This window comes from Plodia interpunctella, chromosome 5 (assembly GCF_027563975.2).
Source record: "Plodia interpunctella isolate USDA-ARS_2022_Savannah chromosome 5, ilPloInte3.2, whole genome shotgun sequence".
Taxonomy (NCBI): Eukaryota; Metazoa; Arthropoda; class Insecta; order Lepidoptera; family Pyralidae; genus Plodia; species Plodia interpunctella.
In genome coordinates, this window is record NC_071298.1 from 5,004,125 (window position 1) to 5,032,100 (window position 27,976).

The 27,976-nt window shown below is 35.7% G+C and overlaps 2 protein-coding genes across 4 annotated transcripts; one reads left to right on the forward strand and one right to left on the reverse strand.

Moving 5' to 3' along the window:
* Positions 1–389: 389 nt before the first annotated feature.
* LOC128669733 (NAD(P) transhydrogenase, mitochondrial-like) lies at positions 390–16,926 on the reverse strand. Of its 3 annotated transcripts, none has more exons than XM_053744795.1 (23): positions 16,831–16,926; positions 14,844–15,019; positions 13,438–13,592; positions 13,210–13,350; positions 13,007–13,129; positions 12,727–12,914; positions 10,770–10,925; positions 10,317–10,521; positions 8,526–8,732; positions 7,971–8,051; positions 7,571–7,716; positions 7,038–7,126; positions 6,826–6,910; positions 6,604–6,717; positions 5,771–5,937; positions 5,360–5,497; positions 4,505–4,722; positions 3,851–4,002; positions 3,438–3,591; positions 3,039–3,143; positions 2,129–2,248; positions 1,680–1,771; positions 390–1,309 (listed from the first exon to the last, which is right to left on the reverse strand). In XM_053744795.1, the coding sequence occupies exons 2-23, from the start codon at positions 15,005–15,007 to the stop codon at positions 1,163–1,165; spliced, it is 3,147 nt and encodes a 1,048-aa protein (XP_053600770.1). In that variant the 5' UTR covers positions 15,008–15,019; positions 16,831–16,926; the 3' UTR covers positions 390–1,162. The 3 variants fall into 3 exon arrangements, with proteins under 3 accessions (XP_053600770.1, XP_053600771.1, XP_053600769.1); XM_053744796.2 differs by lacking the exon at positions 16,831–16,926 and adding an exon at positions 16,012–16,140; XM_053744794.1 differs by lacking the exon at positions 16,831–16,926 and adding an exon at positions 15,793–16,134.
* A 269-nt stretch (positions 16,927–17,195) lies between these two features.
* On the forward strand, positions 17,196–27,461 carry LOC128669738 (isocitrate dehydrogenase [NADP] cytoplasmic-like). Its single transcript, XM_053744810.1, has 9 exons — positions 17,196–17,403; positions 17,938–18,053; positions 20,061–20,205; positions 20,936–21,135; positions 22,485–22,619; positions 22,893–22,996; positions 23,783–23,933; positions 25,014–25,247; positions 26,489–27,461. The coding sequence occupies exons 1-9, from the start codon at positions 17,334–17,336 to the stop codon at positions 26,639–26,641; spliced, it is 1,308 nt and encodes a 435-aa protein (XP_053600785.1). The 5' UTR covers positions 17,196–17,333; the 3' UTR covers positions 26,642–27,461.
* The last annotated feature ends 515 nt before the right edge of the window (positions 27,462–27,976 follow it).

The following is a 27,976-nucleotide window of genomic DNA, read 5'->3' on the forward strand; positions in this document are numbered from 1 at the left end:
TTTTTTTTAGTTTCTTGATACAGACATATCAGATTTACAACAAACCGAAGAAAGGGTTTTAACCAACCACAGATAAGAACATTACACATATTCTACCTGTGTCACCAACTAAAAATAAATACTTTTATTAATTAAATAACTTATACAACAATTAAAAACTACCAATCATGATCTCGATCCAGATACATTCGTCATCATTGATGGTCTTCTTTGTCCACTGCCGGAAATAACAGTCTTGTTTTCTAATCTTACTTTGGGATGGCCTATAATCGGCTTAGTTTCTAGGCCACCAAGTCTGTCAATACCATGGAAGTACCTAGTAATTGCATGGTCAATACCATTACTGCAGATAAAATATCCAGTAAGAATTTGATAAATTAAACGCTGGATTTGTATGTACCCAAATTTATTTAATTTTTTCTAGGAATTCATTAATAATTAATTTTAAATAAAAATAAGTAAAAATTAACATTTACATTTTATCAATAGAAATGACGTGATTCTTCCAACAAAATAATTTCATAATTTTGACTCTCAATTGTTTTCTTACGACTACCGCTATCTAGCGTTGGACTACTTAAATTACATGTTAATTTTCACAATAGCTGGAATGACATAAAAATGTAAAATTAACTATGTGGCCAGAAAAATGGGGAATATTATGAAACAAAAAAGCATTCAGCTGTCGGGGGTAACATTTAAAACATAGTTAACTTGGAATGTTATGGGAGGTAAACTGTTAATGGGGACAATCTCGTTAATAACCAATACAAAACCTAAATTTAAAATGCATCATTCAAACCACATAATACATAGTTTAAAAAATCTCAATATTAAAATAGTTGACTAAGATATATAAAAACGGTATGTACCGCTTTACTAAAATTGTAAATTGTCCTAATTAAAATAATCTATAAAAGACTAGTCTAAAGTCTCAAAAATAATTTCACCGTTTCAGTTATTTTAAGGCACAAAGAAATTCATTACAAATACAGTTTTTTAGGTAACAATTTTGAACACATTGGTAAAAAATTCTGAAGTCGATATTATAAGTATAACATATTTTAGAATTATATTAAAAAAATTTCGAGTCCTAGACAAAATGTTATGTTTAATTTCATAATTTTATTTCAGATAAAAAAGCACAATAAAACAGTACTATTTAAGCAGTCAAGTGTTTGACGCGTTCTAATAGGGCGTCACAAGTCTTCTTGGCGTCGCCGAGCAACATGGCCGTGTTGGGGTTGTAGAAGATAGGGTTGTCTACTGCGGCGTAGCCCACTCCCATGGACCGCTTCATTACTACTACCTAAAAACGTATTCATTTTAGAGAAATAAGTACAAAGTCCAAATACAAATTGTAAGTATAGTTTTATTACTGCTTTATTTGTATAGGTATAAATAAAGTCGCCCTCTGCGCGTCTCTTTTTAAGCTTTCTTCTACACAAACACACTACACTGCCACGCAGATTTAGAAGATAAAGCAGTAAAAAAAAGAGCCGCTTACAAATGCGGACTTATCCCTTTTCCTTTATGAAAAATAAGTACATTATTTGTGCTGATATGAGTTTCATATTCTTCGACACCAGTAGCCATAAAAGAGATAACTTTGACAGAACTCCATATATAAAAGATACGTAACAAAATCTATTTAGCCATTGAATATCGGCAAAACGCACCTGGTTGGACTTCCAGACTTTGAGCACCGGCATCCCCGCGATCGGCGAGTTCGGGTCGTCTTCGGCTGCGCTGTTCACCGTGTCATTAGCACCTGGGAAAATAAATTCATAAACAATCTAACTAAATCTATATTTTTACAAACGTCAGTATCGAAACTTGTACCTTATGTATGTACCCAATATATCCCATACTAGGTTTTGCCCGCGGGAACAGTTATTATTCCGGGATAAAGTACCAGAGTCCTTTTCCACACTTTAAACTATATGTATGCAAGATTTCAAGGAGAATGAGGTAACAAACAAACACACTTTCGCATTTATAATATTAGTAAGGATAAGTACAAGGGTTCCTGCAAATCTCATTTTTAGTATTCCGTTCCAATGCTGCCAATATTAGTTTCCAATTTTTTAAACTATTGGAACATATAAATTGCAAGTTAAATGCTTACCAATAACTAAAACCAGATCAGTGTCGGGGAACTCATCGTTAATCTCCTCCATTTCAAAGACATCGTCGTAGGGCACGCCGGCTTCGGCCAGCAAAACGTTTAGTTGGCCAGGCATACGACCTGAAATATATAGAATTGTCGTCATAATTAATACATAGGTATAAATAAAGTCGCCCTCTGCGCGTCTCTTTCTAAGCTTTCTTCTGCACAAACACACTACACTGCCACGCAGATTTAGAAGCAGTTTTCAGTGATGTTTACATAATTTATTAACGAAGAATACAAAATAGAATAGCTTATTAGACCATGCGAAGCCAGGGCCTGTCGCTAGTCATGATAATATAATTCAGACTAAAGTATGCAGAGATAGTATTTAAGGTATTTATTTTGTAATGTGAAATTTACTTCAACCGGTTTTCTATTTGCATCTCATGTTGAATTACTCATATATATGTATGGAATAAATTCCTCTATATCTTTATTACAATTTAGTTCATTAGATGTTATCCTGTTGACTGTTCGCAAGGAACTGAGACTAAACGAGTAAATGAAGTTTGGCGTTAAAATCAAAATGTCAGATAAACGAATGAAAACATAGACTTAGAAAGGTGGCCCGCGCATGGAATTAGTAAGTACTCTGGTTGTACCTACTAATTCCATGGTCTCGCGCTCTGAGTTTAAAAGATAGATCTAGAAAAGCCCCACGCGCTGAATTAAAACCTGTAAAATTGAATGTTTGTGACTGAATGACCGAAAGTCAACGTCGAACTTATAAATGTCAAATTAGGCATTTTATATTTTACACTTTTAATGTACCTATACAATCTCACACTCACTTTTATTGAAAAGAAAAAAAAATCTTATTCAATCAAATGAACAGGATTTGTTAGTGGATTAATCTGGAGCTTACCCGCCACGGGATGTATCGCGAACCGCACTCTCTTGCCGTTTGACTTCAGCAACTCCACCAACTCCGCAATAGGATACTGAGCCTTAGCTACACACAGACCGTAACCTGAAATCATTTATTAAACCTAATTTGATTTTAAAATTATAGGTATATATTTTTTAATTTTGTAACACTGTTGAGCAAAGGTCCTCCCAACTCCTTCCAAGCCGTTTCTTTCATTGTGTGTATTATAGGGTTCCAAAAGACCCTTATAGTTTCATCATAGATAAGTAGAAAACTATAATTTTGTAGAGATTAGATGTGAGCTGTCTACACCACTGGACAATTACACAATCACCGTAACCGCCCAAGATTATATTGTAGAGATCTGTGAGTGTGTGTGTTAGTAATGAGGCTCACCAGGCGTGATGATGATGTTGGAGGCGCGGTGGATGAGATCGGCCACGGAGTCCACGTTGAGCTCGGTGTGAGTGGCGCCTGCCGGCCGCGCCGTGCCGCCGCTCGTCACACCGTAACCGCCCAAGATTACATTAGGCAGAGATCGATTCATAGCCTGAAAATAAAGAAATAAACAATTAATCATTGGATTTATTTGTTGCATAGATTTAAGCCGGCTACACACTATCGACGAACTCAAACATATGGTGACGCGAATTCATGATCATTCCATATAGTTTGTGTGAGAGCTTTTATTACCGCGATAAAAAACCAGAGATGTTTTTCCATTCTGGCCTCCCTTTTTTCCTGTAATCTATATTGTACTAAAGAAAAAAAAGAAATATAAAACACGACGGCTATCTATATTAAAGTACCTTGCACATGATGTAAGACAAGATGGCACCTGAGCTGCCGATGAGCGCGCCGACGATAGTCATCAGCGAGTTGTTCAGCATGAACCCCTCCGCGCACAGCGCCCAGCCCGAGTAGCTGTTCAGCACCGTGATCACCACCGGCATGTCGGCTCCTGGTCATTACACTCATATGAAGATGTGAACTTTGCTTTAGTTAGCAATAACAAATTATCATATTCGTCTAACCATATTTCGGGATGCAAAAACAAAGAAGCCGACGCCTTTAGCAGTTAATGTGACATTTAATTATTGTATAATAAATTTTTATTTTTACTCGCGGTTCCGTCTGCGTGAATTTCCCATGTATTTAAATAGTTCTTTTTTTCGGAATGAATTCTTTTGCCTTTGCTACATCTTTAGAAAAATTTAGGTAGATTGGTTAAGTAAAGAAATCGTGAAAAGTTATCAAACAAACTTACTTAAGCATTTATAATATTAGTTAGGACTCAGTCGTTAACAACTTGATAATTGAGTTACCTACGATAGCAGCAGTGAGCGTGAGCCCCTAAATGCCAGCCAGCGACCCTTGCAGGTCACATACAGATATTAGGTCCGTGAGCAGTTACCTCCGATAGATCTGATCACCCGTATGGCGTCCGCAAAAGTAAATAATACCTCCAATAGCAGCAGTGAGCGTGAGCCCCTGGATGCCGCTGAGCAGGGCGGCGGCCGACAGCAGCGGCAGGCCGGGCGCGGCGGGCAGCGCCAGCAGCGCGGCGCCGCAGCCGAGCGCGCCGCACAGCAGCCCCGCGTTGAGCGCGTGCCGCCCGGGCAGCAGGAGGGGGGCCGACGACAGCGAACCCTGCAGCTTGCCGTACGCCACTAGCGAACCCCTGTTTATTTATTTTTGTTTAATTGCTTACTTTCCAACTAGTCAAATCAGACACCCTGGTCTGATTGGACTAGTTGGTAAGGTAAGGCGGCGTTCTAAAAAATTTGACTTGACTTTTCTTACTGAAAATATTAAATTACGTTATTAATAAGACTGACCAATTAAAGTGACATTTAATAATTGTGTTTGGTTATTTAAATATCGTAATGTATTTATTATTTTACTTAGTCAAGTAGGTAGCCAATTAATTTTTTGATCCAACAATCTATATTATGTATTTAGTTGTGTCGGTTGTTGGCACAAAATGAGCATAGCATTTTGAATTTTCCAACTCTGTCTGGCTAATCTGGGAGCTCCTGCCTTTCTCAGGATAAGAGATTAGCAACTAATATTTTATAGATACTAAGTATGTATAGAATATAATGCAGAGTATGGTTGTTGATTTTACGAAAACCGATTACATATATAAATTGTTAATTCAATAACATTTAAAGTTTAGACTTGTTATTACTGAAAATCCCATCATCAGCCCATCAGTCTGTCTACTCATAGAAAATCAAAGCTAAATGCAGCTAAAAGCAGACTTCTAATAATTAATACATGGAAAACAATGTAACTAGTACACGAAATAATCTTACGTGAAGGTTATTCCTCCAATGTACGTGCCCAGGAAAAGTGACGTTTTCAGCGTGGTAGCGGTAGGGTCGAGGGCCATAGCAGGGAAATCGTGCATGTATGTGGCGATACATGTCAACACTGCAGCCATGCCCACCAAACTGTAAATAATGTAAAATTTTATCATCATAGGACCTCGCTTTACAGTGGACAAAGAACGATACCGCATTCATCCTCTGCCTATAAATACATAGTTAGCTTATGTAGTATTAAAAAGTCAATCATTTTTATGGTAGTAATAAGGTCAAAATTAAGTTGAATCTTATGCAAAATGTCATTGCGATTGTTAGCCTATTTCAAATAAATGTATTCTTTTATTTATAAAATTTGTATATTTATTGCTTTAAATTACTTATTCTTTCCTTATAACGTACCTGTGGAATCCAGCCACGAGTTGTGGTAAGTCAGTGATTTCAATTTTCTTAGCAATAGTAGCTCCTAAGACGCCTCCGATACCAGCCACTCCTAACATTTGTGCTAGGACCTCCGCACTCGGGGTCAATGAACCCAGGGTAGCCGCGATACCTCCCGCTACTCCAATCTGTATGCATAATATTCATTATGAGAATATAACATCGTATACTAGCGGTATTGAAGAGCGATAGTCCTATAGCAACCTCATATTACTAAAGTGTCATCAAAGTATAGAGTGACGAGCTGTACCCAAGTTGCCTCGTTAAAATGCATGTGTACAATATTCTATATTCTAATAGCTTCAATTTAGACTTAAACATTGAAGCTGTTTAAATGAATTTCGAACATTACAGACTTATAACAAAAGTACAGCATTACATATGAAAAGAAAATTTGGAAAAAAAATCTTTAAGGGACAAAATCAGTACTTTAACTACTCATAAATAAATGTAGGGACAAAATCAGTTACAAATGCAGTAGTTTTGTTGTTAGTCTTTATTGTCTCAATGTCTTTACAATGGTCTATAGATTGAAACTAAAGCCATCAAGATTACAATGAGCGGGTCGTGGGCCGAGTCTTAAGCTGCGTCACTGTTATAGCATTATGTATGCCTTTTCTAATCATCGGTTGCACAATCCGTGTATATCTAATATTTAATTTCCGATAACAAGTTCAATATTGTTAATTTTATGTTGGTCGAGTCCACGTAGGTTCATTGCTATTGTACTTTGTTATACATTACTTGGTCCATATAAATATTATATAAATAAGCACTTATTATATAAATCGTACCATTCCGAGATAGTTGCCCTTTCGCGCCGTTTTTTGGGAGCTAAGACCAGCAAGTGCACCTACGCAGCACAGGGAAGACGCCAAGTACGCCATCTGGTGGACTTCAGGGAAACCCTGTTTTTAAACAAATAAGATGAACAATTTATATCTGAGAGACACTGTCAATAAATCATTAGGTGTATCTATGTGTACATAACCTGTTAAAGAAATAAATATCAATACCTGCATGGCTGTTGTAATGTATCCTCCAAGCAGAGCCGCAGCTGGGATTGCATATAAGTACCCATATTCCGGTGGGTCTCCTGGCCTGTAAACAATACGTGTGAAGTATTTAACTTAATTTTGGAAATATCCGTATTTTGACTTCAATACTATGGCTGATGAAGAAAATGTGTGCATGAGAGTTATGGTTTGTGGTTATTGTAAATAATTACCTTTTGAACATGTCCAACATGCGCTGCGTGACCAAAAATCCACCAAACACGTTAATGAACGAAATGAGAGCTGCTGTACTCGCCAGCCACTGTAATTATAATAAAATGTTATCAATTAAGTTGAACGTTGAAGTTTTAATCAAATGGGTTGAATATTTTTGTTCCTTTGTGAGTAAAACACGCTGTGAGGTAATGGGTAAACCTGTTACTATCAACCGTTCACAAAAACCTTAGAAAGAAATAAAATGAAGAAATATAATAAAAATAAACTGAGGGATACGAAATCCCACCGCTGCCACCGTTTCGGTAAGGCATAGACAATTTCAATTGAAGCCAAGAAGAATGGTTGAGCTTCGTAATGGCATAATGGAACTAAGGAAACAAATGGAACAAGGGATCCATGAGGCAACGGCTGCTGTCGGCTAGAGGGGTTTAAACTGGTCAGCTGGATTCTCATTTCAGTATTTTTATACAATGTTTAGTCTATAAACGCTTCATTTCTAAAAAAAGAGTAAGAAGTTTTAAACAGGGACCTGCACTGGAGTCTCGGGTACGTAGCCGCCGCCCATGAGCAGCAGGCCTCCCACGGCTGTGATGCCCGACACCGCGTTGGTGACTGACATTAGTGGAGAATGCAGCGCGGGCACTACACCCCATACTGTGTGGTATCCTACTACACCTAAATGGGAAATAAAGAATAGATATATATAAGTAGATAGACCCAAGACTACACAGACAGATCAGATTCACGTGTTTATGTTTGTCCCTTAAGGAGTAGGCAGAGCTAAGAGTCTCGAAACTTTAAGATCACGTTTAGGTTTTGGATAGAAGTGAGATTACACAATGCCAGTCGCATAATTTTCTTTTGCTCGTAGAGTCTTGGAACTAGACCAGCATGGGAGAATAAAAAATAGTTATATATTTTATTGTTACCTGACAGTGCTAATGTAGTGGTCATTGTGGTGAATGCTGGATTGGGTGACGCTATACCCAAACCGATTAAGCTCGCTAAACCTGTGAAACAAACAGTAGCATTCATTATAATATCGATTTATTAATATCGTATTCTATAGCCACTCTTATTGCATGTAAATTTAAGAACCACTATTTGAGACGCGAAAGAATCTACACCCCGACCAACTGTAATCAAATCACTAGAGCAGTAATATATTTCGATTCCGTTCAATATTGTTCATTACGTCCGAAAAAACTTATATTTTATTATTAGGTACTTTAATAATACTTGCATTTTTAGATTAAGACATTTTCCAGTTATCAGTATCTTCATATTCTGAGCAGATAATAAGTATATTTAGCAAGTGTTTTGCCGGCTATACACTGTCGCCGAACGCCAACGCAAGTGTATGAACATTGCGTGAGTGCTATTAATTACTGTAACGAAAAACCAGAAATGCCGATTCAGCAAAGTTCGGAGAACTGTATATAGGCCACTTTAAACATTGTTTACAATGCTTTTTTTATAAATACCTGTGGAATATAAGAAAGTATCTTTTAATGTCTCATTGAATGGATTCGGTGGTTCAGCCTTCGTTGCAGCAGGCGTGGCTTTAGGGGTTTGTGTGACGGCCATGCTGGGAGGGGGTGGGGGAGGCCAGAGCAACTCGCCGGCTTTAAGCACCACCGCGCCGCGCGTCACCTCGTCTTCCAGGTTGATATGGAAGTGATCGTTGGAACCTTTATGGAGGAAATCATTTGGAAATAAATCATTCGGTGACATTGTGACCATGAGTAAATAGGTAGGTACTATTTATATAGTTAACGTGATTAACAGATAGAGATAGAAAAATGTAAATTTCGCAATATAGACCCAAAAAAAAAATTTACAAACCAAAAACTTTGAAAACTTTTTAGTCAAAATTTCATTTTTTCTCAAATTCAAATTCAAATTCAAATCAAATTCAAATCATTTATTCAGAAATTAGACCTTCACAGGCACTTTTTCTCGTCAATCTTTAAATTTATAGTTATTTCTCACAAGCTAGAAACTACTGGCATTTCGGAACGACCACTGCTGAGAAGAAATGCCGAAAGAAACTCATTTGAACAGTGTTGGTCCCTATCATGCCAGATCGGCTTACCATTATTGTTTCTTACAATGTTTTTTTTTTTTTTTTTTTTCTTTCTAATAATATATAAAAGTACATAATGTACATAGTCAAAAGGTATATCAAAACAGGTTATGATTGTGATCAGAGTGCTGATTATAATATATATATATATCGATGTGAAACACAATTAACTTACATGAAAATATATGAGAAACGAGATGACCAGTTCCCTCTGGCAGCACCCGTTCACGAGTTGACGCATGGGACAGCCATCGCGTAGCTCAACCATAATAGAGGGAACCTCACGACCCGGCCCACGACGCCACCACCAGATTGACCATTTGAGTGAGCATGACACACTCGATTCCCACGACTTCATAATTACAATTCTTATTCGTCGAAATAGAAGTATAATTCAGACACTTGAAGATCACAAATCACGTACATGTTTTACAAATAAAATTTAAATGCCATACGAATTATTATAACAAAATTCAAAATTGTGAATAAAATAATAAAAAACAGTAAAATAAAAATTAGGAGATCATGTGTGGAGTGGCAAAGTTGTCGGGAGGATCCAAGCGTTTTTATCAGTCAAATAGGCGTTAATTGTGTAATACGCTTTATCCATTAAATTTTTCTTAACATAAGTTTTAAAATTTTTCATTGGCAGATTAATAGCCTCTGCAGGGAGTTTATTGAATAATTTTACACTTTGACCCACGAAAGACCGCCGAACCTTTTTAAGCCTGAATCTATTCATACAAAGTTTGTGCTTATTTCTAGTGTTTACACTATTTACTTCGTTTATTTTTTTATATAAATGTAAATTTGATTTGACAAAAATAAGCACATCAAAGATATACTGACATACAACAGTAAGGATGTTAATTGATTTGAAGAGTTCTTGAAGAGAATCTCGAGGTTTTAACCCATAAATAAAACGGATAGCTCTTTTCTGTAATACAAAAATTTTTCCTATGTCAGCTGCATTACCGACCGATAATGGAGCCTTGAGGAACGCCTATGTGAACAGGTGCACTATCGGAAATTGTTTTGTTAATTTCTACTCTCTGTGTTCTCTCCTAATACATTGTGCTTAAGTGATGAAATTTATCTGGGTCATTGACATCACGTGTTCTTAAATTTTATCATCAATTTTTAATAAAAAATTACGGTCACTTTATCTACTTAGTAGGAATTTACTTACCAATACTGAGTAGAAATCCGGAGATATTGTTAGCGTACAGCGTGGACGCATGCGCGGGCATCCGGCTGGGCAAGTCCGTCAGCCCCACGTGCGTGACGCCGTGGACCTTGGCCACTTGTCCCGGCGTCGTGGTCTGCACGTTGCCGCCCATTTCTGCTGCTAAGTCCACTATCACACTGCCGGGAGCCATATCTCGGACTGCATCCTAAAAATAGTGGTACAATTTGAATCTTATGTTTAGATACGTATTCACATCTTCATAGGTCACCCAAACTTTTAAATAAAAAATAATCAACGTTTGAATATTGGTTTTGCGCACAGACTTATAAATTAACCTCATTCAAACAGACTAGAGGTTATCAAAATTAAGTTTGCACAACAAACAGGTGCAAATGTGTAAATAACGCTAAACGAGGTGAAAATGAATCTTAGTTGAATAAAATTGAAGCTTGCCTCTAAAATCAGCATTGGTGCTGGTTTTCCGGGGATGAGGGCAGTGGTGATGACGACATCGGAAGTCCTGGCTTCTTTTCCCAGCAACGCCCTTTCGGCATTTAAAAAGTCTTCGCTCATCTCTTTTGCATATCCACCTTCGCCGGCGCCTTCTTCCTATGATAGTCAAATAGAATGTTTTCATTTCATGGATGTTCACAGTTATGATGATTATGCTTACAACTATTAGAATACCTAAAGAATGCCGCCGATTTTGAATATTTGAATCACAGATTTGAATATCCTTTATCCAAATACGATACCACGGTTCGTAACTAGTTTCTACATGGAAAAAAATTCTTCAGTTTTTACATAAGTTTCTTATTTCGAACGTGAAATATTTGTGAAACTTTCAAATCAAGATCAAACCAAGATAAAGTTTTGTATCATAGCGTTAGCGGCGTTCATTCCTCATAAATATGATGAGGACTGAACGCCGGCCATTTAGCACCCCGAAATTCTTTCAGAAAAGTAACAGCTCATTTTTTAATTACTTACCTAAGTAAAAAGTTAAGAATTTTGGAAATTGTCAATACACACATAATAAGACAAGTAAGAAGTTAAATGAGTGTTGAATCCACGCAATATACACTATATACAATATATGTTATAAGCGATAATTTGATTGTTTATAAAACTTGTTATTAACCTTGTCTTATTTACCCACGGCATCTCGATATGATAATATGAATCTATCACAATTTGCTCAATATAAACTAGATAAATAACTATGGAAGATATTTTGCAAACAAAGCTAAATAGTAGCATAAAAACGTTATGTAAACCTATTTTAAGTGCAGTGATAAAGTCACGCAACTGATAAATAATTAAAGTCGGGGCTTGCTCATATCTATGTAATCTAGATAGCATCATATCAAAGTGAAATTAAAATTAAATTTCACAAATAAAATAGCACACTGGCTTCGCAAGACTTACTATTAATACTACTTTGTTTTCTTTACATCAGACATCATCATGTTGGCGAAGTATTAGTATTTTAAGTAATTAGTATTTTCAACGCTATCGCAAAATTATCGAGGCACCTACCTACAATATTTGTTAGACTACAGGTACCACTGAAAAGCAAATGTTTCATAAACAAATTGTGCGCGTCGCACGAACGACAAACGCAGTAGATTAGCTTCACAAACAGTAAAGCAACTTGATATGTACCACCTGTTAAGGTAAATAGGTCAGACATTATGTACATTTTATGCATAAGATGATGTAAAAATTGTAAACGTAATGCGGGATAGACGAGAATTCCTTTGATAGGGACAGCATACATAATTCAGATTGAAAAATACACATAAGTACCTACTTATAAATAACTCACATAACAACTGGCGAACTGTGGCTAGATTAACTACTAAAAAACATACATAGATAAATTATTAGTAATGGACAAAGTATGCTATGGTAATTCCTTCTTCGTTTTTCATAAATTATTGTATTGAAATATGTGTTATAAACACAACCAACAAATGAAGACAAGATTAACAAAATTAAACGCTTAACGAATTTAGTATGTGAACAAGTACATGTGATATTTTTACATATACTGCGATAACCAACACGCAAATGCTAAAGGGTATCTCATATATATCACTCCTACGAGATAAACTAAGCCGTCAAATTTGAATTAATAGTAGTGGAGTGGCATTTTACTGTCGTCACTTCTATCAAACTTAGATATTACAAACATTTCATCACTGTACTTTAAACTTTGCCAGTATATCGGACTTAGCTCCGATATACTGGCAAAGTATGACCATAGGGCATTTTTGTGGATTTATTTAGATTCGGTATATTTGTAAAAGATGATAATAAAAATAAATAGAGTAACATAAATGAGGGAGAGAGGAATGAGTAGATTGTGAATATTATAAAATCTGCATAAAATAGAAGGTGCACACACCTTCATATCCATGGTTATGAACTGGGCGCCAAGACTCTCAATCTGTTCGCGCACAGCGGGGCGCGTGTCGAAGGCCCTGACTGCGGCGCCCATACAGCGCGCCTGCGCAGCTGCAGCGAGGCCCGCCACTCCGCCGCCCACCACCAGCACGCGGCACGGGGGCACTCGGCCCGCGGCTGTCATCTGGCCTGACATAAAGAACATACATTGTTGTACTCAAATGACGATTGATCTGAAACGTCTACGACCAAGTGAACAGCGTTACAACACACACACATACCAGAAAAGAACCTTGGGAAGTTAGCAGCAGCCTCTATAACAGCACGGTAACCTGCCACATTGGCCATGGAACTGAGTGCGTCGAATGCTTGTGCTCGGCTTATACGTGGAATACAATCCATTGCTGAAATATCAACAATCAAATTTAAACATCAAATAATCGTTTTCGTCTTACCACTCATAATGAAAATAACTGTTACTTACCAAAAGCATTTACTTTTTTTGCCGCGAGTTGGTCGATCAAATTTTTATTTTGTGCAGGATATAAGAAAGATATGAGTGTCCCTTCATCTCGGACATTTTTAATTTCGCTATCTACCAATGGGCGTACCTTTAAAATTATATCTGAAATATTGAAAAATAATTAACAACTCTAGTTAAGTTCTACAGACCAAAAACCTAAAATAAATCTATTTTATTAACATACAATACCTGATTGGAATGTGTCCTTCAGTGTAGTAACTTTAGCACCAGCCTCTTCATATGATTTATTTGGAAAATTTGCGAAAGCTCCTGCATTTTCTTCAACATTTACTGTGAAACCTTTTTTAACTAATTTACTAATTACTGCTGGTACGGCAGCAACCCTGAAAATTTATTTAATTTTAATTTTTTTATAAAACACTTTACTTCGCTAGGTTTTTCAACTTTTAGAGCATGTAGTTGAAAAACTAACATGAGTCTGTGTTTATAATTCAAAAGAAAAGTGAAATTGTAATGCAACAAGTTATTTTCTTGTGCCTTCTGTAGAGGACATAATGAGCACATAGATTTAAAATTTTATTTCTCTAATAATATAATGGGTAGCTAAAAACAGTTGTATGATAATTTTAACATTTTTGAACTGTAATTGGTTGTGAAATATGGGTGCATTAGAAGTTAGAACCCATTGATAGGCCTTTGAATTAGCTGACAAGAACTGGAAAAATGAAAGAAGGTTTATTTAGGCAATCACATGTTCATATCACAACGCAACACAAGTACCTATGAACATGACGTAATGTGTAGGATGTAGTAGTATGTGTGTAATAAACAAGTGTTTAGTGTCTCTCAAACCTTGTTTCCTCTCAGCTGCCAAGAAGACTAGAAAGCCCTGCCATGATGCGATCGCTTTATCTATTATTTTATAGGAGATCTCAAACAGGTGCCGACGCGAATGATCGTACATAGCGTGTTTTGTATGTGACCTATTTTTAAAGCCAGCAATGTAAGTATGTTGGTAGCCAGAACCTATTTTAATTTTAATTCTCCAATATTTAGGGTTGCGTTGGAATGCTCCATCAGTACCTATCCATAACTACATTTAATAACTGTCACAAATTTCTCTTATATATATATATGCTAATAACCATAAAATGCTAAAGAAAAAAAGTTTTAAAACTGAACATATAATATATTCAATTTGTATTTCAATGTATTTTATTAATTTAATATTATTATTTAAATCAGTAAATTGTTAAAATGTATTCTCGAATTTAGTACCTACCTAATTAATAGCAAATTGATATAGAATGACATTTATGACAGACGTGCACAACACGTCATAAATGTAAACACTAGCGGTAAAATGTGATTGTCTTATGTTTATGTTGTTGATGTGCCTAAATAAATAAATAAACCGCCAAGTTTAACGTTTACCGATAATGTTCAGAAGGCGGCGAGCCGCTCGCGAGATGTTTTTGGGAGTTTAGTCGATCATGTTGTTGTGATCGCGAATTTGATACAAGAAGGTACAGAGTGTACACGGATGCTATGCTACATGAACATGGCCAAAGCCCCCACCAGCAGATGAAAGTAAGTAAATAGTAATGAAGCTGTTGATAACAATATAAACTTACCGCCGTTCGTTTTGCCATATCTCCTTTGGCACACCAATGCTCAGTTTAGTATAGGGCACGCCAGGCACCGGCGGCGGCGCCGCTGTGGAGGACGAGCTAGATAGCCGGCAGTGCCATGGCCGAAGCGGCTTGCAGGCGCGGACGACGCGTAGGCACCCACACATAATTCACGTTTACTGTAATTACAAAAGAATATAACCATACTGGAGTATGCGTAAGCAAAGCATAGATCAACTTGCTGCAGATAAATTTTACTAACATAAGTACGCACGAACAAGAGTGCTCAATCAATAGGTACCCCTACTTAGGAATTTTAATCTAAATGCATAGATAAAATAGAAAAAATGTTAGGTAATGTACCTACATAAAGTGCAGAATAGAAAATAGATCAAATATTTTAATCACTGAACTTTACCATTAATGCAAATAATAATTCAGCAAATGTTTACATCTTCATTAAAGGATTTTTTTTCTTTCATAGCCAATCAATAGAAAGAGATAGATGAAAGGTCATTGTCATTGATTGCACAGGGTCATTGGCAGTAAACTTGAATGAATGTTTTGTTACCATGGCAACTATTGTATCAGCTGACAACAGGTAAGTATTTTCAATATGGGCTAAGCAGTTAAAAATAGCCGAGGCAGAATTCGAAAACTTTTCGTAGAATACAATATAATTTATTCTAACAAATATGTAACTATAATAATATGTAATAACAAAAGAGGTGAATAGATAAATAAATAATAAATTATTGGTAGAACGACATAGGCATGCAGAAGTCAAGAGTACTGCGGTAAATTAATGTACCTAGATAAAATGAAAGATCAAACCAGCAGCAATAACCGTACCGTACATAAACTGAGGTAGTCTAAACATAATAATATTATTGTTATTGAAAGTCTTTTAGCATTAATCACACATTTAAAAAGAATAATTGCTTATGCTTACCCTATAAAAAGTTTATTGCTCAAAAGTTCGACAGCCACTGTTATCACTGATGTTCAAAATATCATAATTAAAGTGATGTGGAGTTTATGCACGGTGATGCATGCACCAGGTACCAAGAAAGGATCTTGTGCCCGTAGGTCGGTTAGTTTTTATGAGATATTTCGGCATAAAAACCAAGCCACAAAAAACATCACACAACACACTTGCAGAGCAACTAACCGGCAACATGCCGTGCCATGTCGGCGCCGCGCTGCGCTGAACTCACTCACTCATGTACGCTTTTATTTCACATAATATGCAGCCAAAGACAGATAATATGCAGCGCCATGCGCGCCTACTCTGTGTGCAACGCGGAGCGGAGCCCGATTGGCCTGCGTAGTGATGTATTTGAAATGCGAAACTAATGTATAGATTATCGATTAAAATCGAATCTATAATTAATTCTTCTTCTAAGTTTCAATGCTTTGTTATAGAGTATATAATATATAACACCATAATAAAAAGTATATGGTATGTTGATAATTATGGGCTAACCAATAAAAATAAAAGAGGCATGGTTGATAACAAATGTAGTAATATAATTATACATTTAATGGATATGATCATGTTCAATGTAATTTGATTTTAGGTAGGTCGGTACATTAAGTATGGCTTGTATTGAGTTTACGACAATGGGCAAGTTTTAGCGCGGCCCTAAGCCGGAATCAGAAATTAGCAACCTGAATGTTTTTCTTTCATACAAAATGTTCACACCACTGCTCACGTTCCTTCGTTTTTTCGATCGGAAAAAACCTAACGTCAGGTTTAGGAAGTTTCCCCGAGTCAGAACGGAAAAAACCTAATAGCCTACATTAGGGCTCGGCCTCCACGCATGTACCAAAAAATTTCAATAACAACACTGAATATTATTTATGATTTCTACAGAACAAATTTTGAAAGAAAACAGTAAATAATATATACCTGCCGACCGTCTTTTCTATCAATAAAATTAGAGAAAAGTTACCTAACCAACAAACAAGCTATAGAATTTACACTTACAGTTTCTTGCAGGCTTCAATGAATATTCAGTTACGTATTGGAACAAACGCCTTGAATTATTACCAGCCATTATGCGATAAAATCGAATAATGTATGAAAGAAGAGACCTCGAACTCAAGATATGAAGGCAAATAATTCAGAAACAGAATGATTGCGACTTCGCTTATTTGTAATCTAATCATCGTGACAACGAACGAATACCGATTTCCTTCACTATTTAACAACTAGGTACCTGCCTACCACTACATGCTCAATACATATGCTGCGTGTGGCAAAAAAGACAACAATACCTACACACAAATATGATATCACACACACACATGTAATATCAACGAACCGCCGCCGCCCGCCCCAGGCAGCACAGCAGTAGCACGCACTCACGCACACGTATAACGCATGTACACACAGTTGCACTTCAGTTCAGCTCATGAATGGTGTGGGTGGTTGTCAAGTTTGAATAAAACGCCACTTATAGAAAGAATTAATATTTAATAAAATTAATAATGGCTGGTAATAATTCAAGGCGTTTGTTCCAATACGTAACTGAATATTCATTGAAGCCTGCAAGAAACTGTAAGTGTAAATTCTATAGCTTGTTTGTTGGTTAGGTAACTTTTCTCTAATTTTATTGATAGAAAAGACGGTCGGCAGGTATTTTTAAATTATTTTTTGGAAATATCAGTTAAAATAAGGATAAATCAACATAACTGCTATTCATTTTCTGACAATTAATACTACTACTACTACTTATTCTAACTTTAAGAAGTAAGAATAAACAACTTGTTCCTGCACTTTATAAACTTTACTACCTACTTAAATGATTGTACTATACCATAAATATTTGCTCTTTTACATAACTTTTTGTAGCATTTTCCTACATTTTAGTTATGTTGTAGTTTGGCTGAATTCACATGCATAACCTCTAATTGAATTTTAATAAAAATAAACCATAACTTCTCTCATGATCACTTACAATAAATAATTCTTATATTTAAGAGTAAAGTATATTTGGTCCATAGACTTTGATAGTCCATACTTACAGATTTACTTACCTACAAACTTTTGGTATCTTTTACCCTGCTGATATATTTTATTTTGAATGTCTAGATGCTACTGCGAAGAGAGTGGTGGCTTCTAAGCCTGTTGTGGAGATGGATGGAGATGAGATGACTCGCATCATCTGGGAAAAAATCAAAGAAAAGTTGATCTTCCCTTATGTTAAGGTAATATTATTTCCTATTTTTAAGTGTTTTTTTTTCTTTAAAGTCTATTTCCATGATTCTATTTATATGTCATTATAAATCATAACAAAAATATTAACACAAAGACATTTAGACACAAAACCATTTTATAGTACCTATGTACTTCAAACTGCATTAGTGTGTTTGCATGTGTTTAAAACACATTCAAACAAACTAAATAAATAATAAAATTAAAACTGAATCAGTTTGTTTGCATGTGTTTTACTGATTCAGTTTTCTAGACTTTCAGTAAGAGTTTGTTTGGAATAACTTTATCAAACATAATAAAATAAAAAACATAAATTTAAGAGTAACACAATGGTAAGACAAAGGCATTTGAGACCTTAACCCATGAGTGTAAAAAAATGCTATTTAATGGAGTGTAAGTATTATTTTTTAATCTCATAACTACTGGAGGACCTATTTGGGAAATTGTTTGTGTAATAGCCTAATTCTGTATACTTCATTACCATAAACTAGCTTAGCCTGTAAACAGCCAGCTTCATAAATGTAATATTATTGCCAGCGTAATAAATATGAACCCGCTATAAAAGCTCTTCCTGTCTAAAAGCCTAAACGAAACTATCATGTAGTGGTCTACGGTTGTATGAGACCTTAATTTTTAATATAATTTAAATACATTCCATTGACAATTCCCCTCTAATAGAATAAATTAAAAAGATAACAGGCAGTAGAGTCACTATTTGTTATCTCAAACCTACACCAGTTGTAATTTAGAATGTCTGACAGAGTATACAACATTATCGGTGCAGGTTATCATTCCTAAGCATATTTGCTATCGCCTATTACTGGGCCAATGTTAATAATGCTATTAGTGAAATACTATTTGTTACATACAGCACAGTATACAGTATGCATTAGATTACATATTTTTACAATATATTGATTGGGAATTTTGGTTGATAGATGGCATATATTGCTCATAAATCTTGTAATTATACCTATGTACTGAGAAAAAAAGATTTTAAAAAAGGAGTAAATAAAAAGAACAAAATACCATTTAGTTAAGAAGCTTTATGAAAATTTTAAAATTTAGTTTGCTTGGAAGTGGCCTATTAATTAAGGGATGTGATAGTAAAAAACTACTATCTACTGTTAGAAACTACCACGTTTTGTTAACCTAGTAAATTTTGTACTCTTAGATCTAGAGAATCTACTATTGCTTCGCAACTATTCCTACTATTGCTTTGACACTGGTGGTGGCGCCCCCTGTGGGGTTGACAATCATTGGATTTCAAAATATGTTTCTCGACTGGGACAGACGCGAAAAAGGGTTTCGTACTTACGAATAAAATGAGTATAGACCGGTTGAGGCGCGGTCATTACCCTTGGTGCGATAAATAACCTGACATTTGGAAAAGACTACATTCGTTTTAAACTGGACACACCCGTTTTACTGGTAAACTTGAATTGGTTCAGTGTTCGAATTGCAGATCTTCAGTTATGTACCTAGTTAGGTACCTATCCATACGGAAAATATATTTCGCTCATTGAAATTAATCCTAACAGAAAATATAGAAAATAAATATGTAACAGTTTAAAACATTGGAATGGAAACTGTAAATGAGATGATGTTTCTCGTTTCCTTTCTTTATTCCACAATAGAAAATTGTTATCATTGTTTACAATGTATTTCTACCTATATGAGCACCTAAATATCAATAAGCTTAAATTAAATATCCGTCAGTTATCATTTCATGACAAACCAATTTTTACTGCTTGGAAAACCACTGGCTTCGCAAAATATAATCTTTGTAATAAATAAGTATTTAGGTATTTACATGGTATTTACCCAAAACATTTTGTCATAATGACGAATAAGAAAATTATAACAGCATGATGGTGTCAACGAAATATTATCATATTTAGAATTATATTTTTGTTTTTTTTGCTCATTTATCTTCTTAAAATGTTTGCTATACATACAACAATATGTGTGGATTATTTCATGATATGCATTGTTTGTAGCTGGACTGCCTCTACTACGACTTGGGGCTACCACACCGCGACGCCACTGACGACCAAGTGACCATAGATGCAGCACACGCCATACTCAAGCACAATGTGGGCATCAAGTGTGCCACCATCACGCCCGACGAGCAGAGAGTTGAAGGTAATGTTTATCCACCTAAAAAAAACTATTTAATTATTTAAATTTTTGGCAGCTTTTATTGACGTCGTCTTCTCAAGGCGTGACAAAAAAAGTCATAATCGTCTATGCAGTAAGCCATTGAGGAGTTCCTTCTTTGGGAGTCGATTCTGTGTGCACCATCTAGTCATTTTTATCATAATAAAGCGTTGGGTAATGAAGCGACGTAAAAGAATTCTTATACCTAGGTTAAAAACTTGCAAGATTTGATTACAGACCGATTAAACTAAATAAAAGCTGTAAAATCAGAACCCTAATATTTTCAATGTATTCCTGTCATAAATTTTGAAAGAATTCCTGCCGTTAAGAAAATTTACCAGTTCATTAACAGGAATTGAACCATTGAACCTATTTGAACTGTGGACTGTGCCTGGTGACTTCAAACGTGTGCTGGGAAAATTGTAACGTTCATTGGCTTAATTGATCTGTTGTTCTGTTTTTTGTTCCACGTTTTATATTATAGCCTAGTTGCCGAGGTGATGTATAGTTACGTGCAAAAAACACGTTTCCTATCTATATTATTAGATAAATTATATCAATGTGTAAACATAGTAAACCCTCCAGAATAATACTGCGTATGTGTGCAACCTTGAAAATATCTATCATAATATAATTGCTGAATAATAAATATTAAAAACAATTGAATTTAAATTATTAACATTAAAAATAAAACAGCCAAAATATTTATGGCCAGAATTCAAATTGAAGAAGATGTGGCTGAGTCCAAACGGGACGATCCGTAACATCCTGGGCGGCACAGTGTTCCGAGAGCCGATCCTGTGCCAGAGCATCCCTCGGCTGGTGCCGGGCTGGACCAAGCCCATCGTCATCGGCCGCCACGCCCACGGGGACCAGTACAAGGCCCAGGACTTCGTCGTGTCCAAGCCTGGAAAAGTAAGTCACAATTGAAGTTTGTTAATGATATTGTTTTTTGAATCACTTTATTACACGATAAAATCCAGCAAAGAGCTAAAATAGATCTTGCTGGTTGAATTCAATTACAGAGGCCCATCGATCGAATATTTGGATTATTTGGTAATATGAAAAGAAAACCTATTATTAAACATACAAGCAAATATTATAATAACAATAAAGAAAATAAAATATTAGCAATTTGTTATTGATCCACATACTGATAATAAAACTAATTAAACAAATGTTCCAACTCCAATCAATTAAGCTGACTGGGTCTGATTCAAAGAAGCCATACGATGGCAACGCAATGTTCGATAAAGTCACACTGTTGATTGATTGAAATCCTGGTGTCGAACAAGCACATTATGAAAGAAACATTTATTATTATTACACCCTCTTTGAGTAGTATTATATCACATGAACATTATATTAGCTTCGATAAAAATTCTTACACTATTATTATCATTATTCATTCAACGCGAAGTTTAAAAAGTTATCGATCTACTTATGTGTCAGGCAGTACAATAAACTGTGATATGATTAGCTTGATGTGGCACAAGCGGGATGTGGGAGTATTAAAATGTTGCAATTGTATTTCAAATGCCACGTTGTTAAAGTTAATGCAGTGTTTAAAATTTTGCAAAGATTCATTATATTATATTACGTCGCCTCGATTAAAAAATATATGATTTACTTACAGGTGGTTAACCTGTAAGTAAATCATGGGTCAATCGCTTCTCACGTCTCCGTCCACTAGGAATCAAGTGGCGGTGAAAGACGGTGTCGCATTTGTAAATATGTATCTATTCAGCTTAGGATTACAATAGGCACGCTTGTTGCATATATAACGAAAATGATAATATGTAGCATTCCCCGAGAAAAGGTACCTTACGCTTACGCCGTTTTTTTTACCTGTTCCGTCCCACTTTTGGGCAAAAGTCTCCCCCAAGTCTATCCAAGCAGTTCTATTTGATGCCAAATTCAACTTTTCTTTCTTAAAGTTTCACAGATTATCATCACTCCAACGACGATTATTCACATCATTACCCTTCATATTATAAAACAAAGTTCTCTGCCGCGACTATCTGTTCGCGATAAACTCAAAAACTACTGCACGGATTTTCATTCGGGTTTTCACCTATAGATGAAATATTCTTGATGAAGATTTAGGTGGATAATATTATGTTTTTACCCGAGCGGAGCCGGGACGGGTCGTCTATAATAAAAACGAGCAAGTGAGACGTGGCGACTTTTTTCCATAAGGTAATTTTTCTTTGGAGCGTGAAGTTATGCTTATAGTGCATACTTAATGTTTTTCTTCCTTGCAGGTCGAAATGGTTTACACGGCTACAGACGGCACCACTGAGAAATACCTGTTATTTGACTTCAAAACTCCCGGAGTGGCTCAGGGCATGTACAACATTGATGAATCAATTTGTGCCTTCGCACACTCCAGTTTTCAAGTGAGTTAACATTTATCTCTACATGAGAATTTTTTAAATCGATTTGTGATTTTTTTTTAACCACTCATTGCGAGGGACCACTACCATAGGAATATAATTCCGAATAATAATAGTGTAATTTACGTTTATGTTTGGTCACAATGACGCTTCATATCTGTTTGTATTAATTAAATTCGCACGTATTGTGCAATGCAATACGTGCGTATTGTACGTACTATGTTCATGTTGTTGCAGAAAAAGAGGTAAATGTTATTAAAAATAAAATTTGTTTAGGTGGCGCTCCAAAAGAAATATCCTCTTTATTTGTCTACGAAAAACACAATTCTCAAGCGGTACGACGGCCGATTCAAGGACATTTTTGAAGAAGTTTTCCAGAAGTGAGTCAAAAATATAAACTATTATTTAAAACAATTTGGTCATGATTATAAATATTTCTTTTATCTATGGTCATGATAGACAAGGCCGTTTGTTCAACATTTTAAATAGGAAATTAGCTATACTTGATTTAAGTTAAAGTGATGAGGGTGACACTATCGCATTTGACATGGTAATTCTTTGTGGGTGCAATAATAGAATCTTTTGGCAATTACGTACGAGATAAAAGGATAAGTCTCACTATCCTTTTTTGCGCGAGGCATAGCCGAGCGCTATAAGTTTCGTAAAACATTGAATTTATACAGTACTAGCACTTTAATATAGCGACCAGTGTTGAAAATATAAAAAAGATAGTTGCGCACAGTGCATTTCAACTTATAAAAGCTTGCAAAATAATTCTTTGCTGTTTACAAAGTAATTCTTAGAGCCATGCCCCATTGCGCAGTCACGCTCCGTCATTTTGACGTCCGTAGGCATTCGACGCAGAAATTGTATGAAGTTTCGATGTACTTCAACGCTCGTCAGTTTAAAACACCTATAGAAACCGAGCTAGTAACAACAATATGCTGCGTCGTCGCATACATAACACTGTATGAAACCCACGAAAGAAAACAAAGAGGAGACATCTTATTACCATTTCTCTAACGAAGTTGTATGACAACACGCCGGGCTTAGGCAGACGGGTGGGGTAAGCGGTATCGCCATGGCTCCGCACCTTTCCAGACGAGAACGTAGTAATCCCCGCCTATTTGCGTTTATTATATCTGTGCACAACCCTTCCCCCGTAGGGACTATAAGAAGCAGTTCGACGAGGCCAAGATCTGGTACGAGCACCGTCTGATCGACGACATGGTCGCGCAGGCCATCAAGGGCTCGGGCGGGTTCGTGTGGGCCTGCAAGAACTACGACGGCGATGTGCAGTCTGATATCGTTGCACAGGTATCTCTCGTTTAAGACTTATTATAGTAGTTAGTAACAATCTTACCATGTACACTAAACTCACATACATTTTTGAAAGGCTTGACAGAAAAAAGTGGTTTCTTTATTAGTAAAATAACGGAGATCGGTATTTAGTGTCTCCTATTCCTTATTGCCCTAGGGCCCCAAACTTTGGGGTGTGTAATTCTGCTTTTTTTTAACTTTGCTGTTTTATTCCTAACATGATTCCGGGTACAACGTCTATGTGTGACGTCTAGGATTACAGTAGTGTTTATTTTTATAGTTAAATTATTTATTACTTTCTTATTTTACCTTCATTTATAAGGACATAAACATTTTCTTTTAATTTATTATCGTACAACGCATATCCCTACGATATTATCGATATTGTTTACAAAATACATAATCTATAATAATCGGTAGACATCAAAATCCTGCAATTATCGCCTACCTAATGCATTTATCTTTTTTCATAAGAATTGCCACCGATGAACTTCGTTGTAAGGAACATACCGCGTCTAAACAAATCTCCTAAAATTGCCTTTAATTTTCGAAAATATATGTAAACTAATGAACTCACTAAATATGTGTAACAATTCCAACGCAAACTTGCAAAACTATTTCGAGTGTAACTTTACAATGATATCATTGATCAAGGTCTTATTAGTGTACTGAGGAATTAAAATTTCGGTCCAATAGTAAAAAAAACATGAGTATCTTTTTATCATTTATATATGTATTTACATCTAGTCTATTAGTTATTTTAGTGTTGGCTACTGGGTAAAGTAAACCCAAACTGAAAACTAGAATTTTAATCAATACTAGTATCAAAGCTTTTAAAATCCGTTATGTAGGCACTTACTCAACTTTATCTATGAATAGTATGAATAGTTTAATCGTGAATGCAGTTAATAACGGGCCATAGTGCTCTGTAATTATAAACATTTCGCAACTAGACCCCGTCATGCGATATTTATTGGTGTCATGTTATACCACACAACGGGACTAAAGTAACTGGTAACTGGGACGAAAGTAACTAACTTTATTAAAAATAATCTATAATAAATATTATAATTCCAGGGTTACGGATCATTGGGTATGATGACATCAGTGCTGATGTGTCCGGACGGCGTGACGATAGAGTCGGAGGCGGCGCACGGCACGGTGACGCGGCACTACCGCATGCACCAGCAAGGCAAGCCCACCTCCACCAACCCCGTGGCATCCATCTACGCCTGGACCAGGGGCCTCCTCCACCGCGCCAAGCTGGACAATACTCCCGAGTTGGCGCGCTTCGCCTTGGCTTTAGAAGAGGTATAAAATGCTATGACGAAGTCTCGAAGTGCTGTGACGAAGTCTCTTGTGTAAAGGTTTACAAAGCTGTAGAACGATCCGTGCCCATAAGGGTTCTTGGAATAAAATGCTATTTAGGTTATGTTCTACCCACGTACATTTCATCAAAATCTGTCCAGTAATTTTGATTGATTGACGAACAAGTTCACATATATCCAAGAGCTGCTGTTCGATGCCATATGACATGATAAAAATATGTTACGAGCTTGGAAATATACGAGTCCTTACATACAAAGACGATTTATCTATCATCGAACAAAACCCAATTTTGAAAAACTTGTTTTCCATGAAATAATAAAACCATTTCGTTATAGTTATCGTGTATACGCGCATAAATTTAAGTTAATTTTAATCGAATAAAATTCTCCTGCAATTTTCTTGATAAAGTAACCCCGCAGTGTTTTATCACAACTTTTATGATTGCGTATTCATATAAGGTGATTTGTTCCACTATTAGATAGCTGCATATTGCATTTAAAAGTGATTGATGTAATAATACGTGGCCTTGTGATTATATAAATGAAAGATAAGGCGTGGAATTCATTCATAGTGACATCCATTTTGCGAAAATTAAAGCCAAATCTTATGATACACTATATGTAATATTTATAATATATATGCACCCGGAATAAAAAGTACAAAGAATATATATTACAATCCCGAGTTTAGAAGACCCTTTTTTTTGAGACTTTTTTTTCCAATATTTCCACGGAAGCAAAGATTCGAGATGGAGGGTTCCCAACAGTGGGAAAAAGAAGGCTGTCAATGATGATGATGACGAAAAATCCTGGACCCAGCTAGTATTGAATAAAATACATTCAAGTTTATACGAAATATAAGGATAATAAACTGCATGGAACGCTGTGTGCCGAAACGATTACAAGGAAAATTTCCATGAATTTATATAAATAATATAGATTACGTTATATATACTAAATCTATGTAGATTACATATCAAACTTTTGTGTAGGTGTGAGATAGCATATTTTGTGCTGAAAACATGTTTATAACTGTGCCTCTTGACTTTGCCCTCGAAGAATTTGTGTCGACCAAGTAATATTCTCGAAACAAAATTAGACTTATATAATCATATCATCATATACTACTATAATTATAATAATAATTAATATAATATGTTTATACAATTAGGATATAATTATAGGGATTTTTACATCGCAATTTCATTAAGTTATCTTTTACAGGCTTGTGTAGAATGCATTGATGGCGGGAAAATGACCAAAGATTTGGTGATCTGCATCCACGGGCTGGCCAACACCAAGGAAGGCATGTACTTGAACACCGAGGACTTTTTGCAAGCCATCGCCGAGCAACTCGAGCGCAAACTCAACAAGTAAATTAATACGAAAGAATCTAGAGAATTATTTATTGAGTTAGGAATAAATTGATCGACAATTTTTGTGTCGAATTCTTCCTTTTATATATTAGGTGAAAATATTGTATATACAATGCCATAATTATTTTGGATAATCAAAAAAATCTGTAGACCTAATAAAGTGTATCTCTGTTAGACTGATAGACTAATTATTCATTACGGAGATTTTAAAGGTAACAAATTGAAAGAAGACTAAGAAGTAATGAAATGATGTTTAAAAGCATTTAAAATAATATTTACGGGCCCTCTAAGCAGTAAAAAAAAAGTTATTATATCAAGTGGAATGCAAAGTCGATATGTTGTTATCGGTTTCTGATTAAATTAATGTCTGGTCCGCGAAAGAGTTAACGTTTGTTTTCTTTTCTCAATATCAAATCTAGACTTTAAAAATTGAATGATCTCACTTTACTGTACAAATCGGTTATGTGAAGTTAATGATGAATTAACCATATTTCTAAAACATTATTTAATTCCTTTAATTAGAAGCCTATACCAACAAATTTAGAATCGCATTTCCAATACGACCTGGTTGATGTTTATTTATTCAGCTCCATTGATAAATTTTCAGTCAGCCGGGTATTTTGTTTTTTAATGGTGAACAAAATAGAACGTCTCAAAATTGTAAAATGTATTACATACCTAATTAATCAAGTGTTCGAAGTACTGTGGCGACATCTACTTACGTTACAATATAAATGAAATTTCATTTGTTGTACGGAACTATTTTTTGATGGAAAACTTGTAATGCACGTTTTCTGAAATAAACGCTATTTTTTTACATACATATACAGTTTTAATTTTTAACCTTAGCACCTCACTCCACTTTTGTTTATTCTGACAGCGTTGTATTTCTGTTCGGAGGGTGTCGAGTATTTAGTTTCAGTCCTCTTGATATAGACCAACAAAAAATATTATTGATCATAGTTATTATTAAGCTAAAATTTTAAGCCTGCCTGTTATCGAAAGGTCTCCATTCGTATGCCAATCTGACTTATGTATAGGGGTTTTCATAGACCACCACTTCTTTCCGGTAAGGACCCGCGCGCGGGACCTTTCCAAATCTATGGGTAAAGGTGCCACGAGACGCGGTAAGTAGTCATAAAAACTGCGCTTTGAACAAAACTATTATAATTATTATTTATATAATATATTAATTAGGTAGATACGAGGGCGCGCGCGGGACCCTTCTAAATCTATAGATAGGTTCATGGGGTAGGTATAGATTAAATGACTTACCACGGCCGCGTCTGTAAGAACACGAACGCATTATTCGGTTAGGCGCAATGCTACCCGTCCG

Excerpts from the sequence above, each read along its gene's own strand:
- LOC128669733 (XM_053744795.1), bottom strand. The coding sequence starts at position 15,007 with ATGTGTGGGTGCCTACGCGTCGTCCGCGCCTGCAAGCCGCTTCGGCCA. Across the intron at positions 13,130-13,209 it reads AAAAAAAGTAAATGCTTTTG|CAATGGATTGTATTCCACGT; the intron begins GTAAGTAACAGT and ends TTGATATTTCAG. Across the intron at positions 7,127-7,570 it reads TACCCGAGACTCCAGTGCAG|TGGCTGGCGAGTACAGCAGC; the intron begins GTCCCTGTTTAA and ends TTATAATTACAG.
- LOC128669738 (XM_053744810.1), top strand. The coding sequence starts at position 17,334 with ATGGCTGGTAATAATTCAAGGCGTTTGTTCCAATACGTAACTGAATAT. Across the intron at positions 23,934-25,013 it reads AGTCTGATATCGTTGCACAG|GGTTACGGATCATTGGGTAT; the intron begins GTATCTCTCGTT and ends TTATAATTCCAG. Across the intron at positions 25,248-26,488 it reads TCGCCTTGGCTTTAGAAGAG|GCTTGTGTAGAATGCATTGA; the intron begins GTATAAAATGCT and ends TATCTTTTACAG.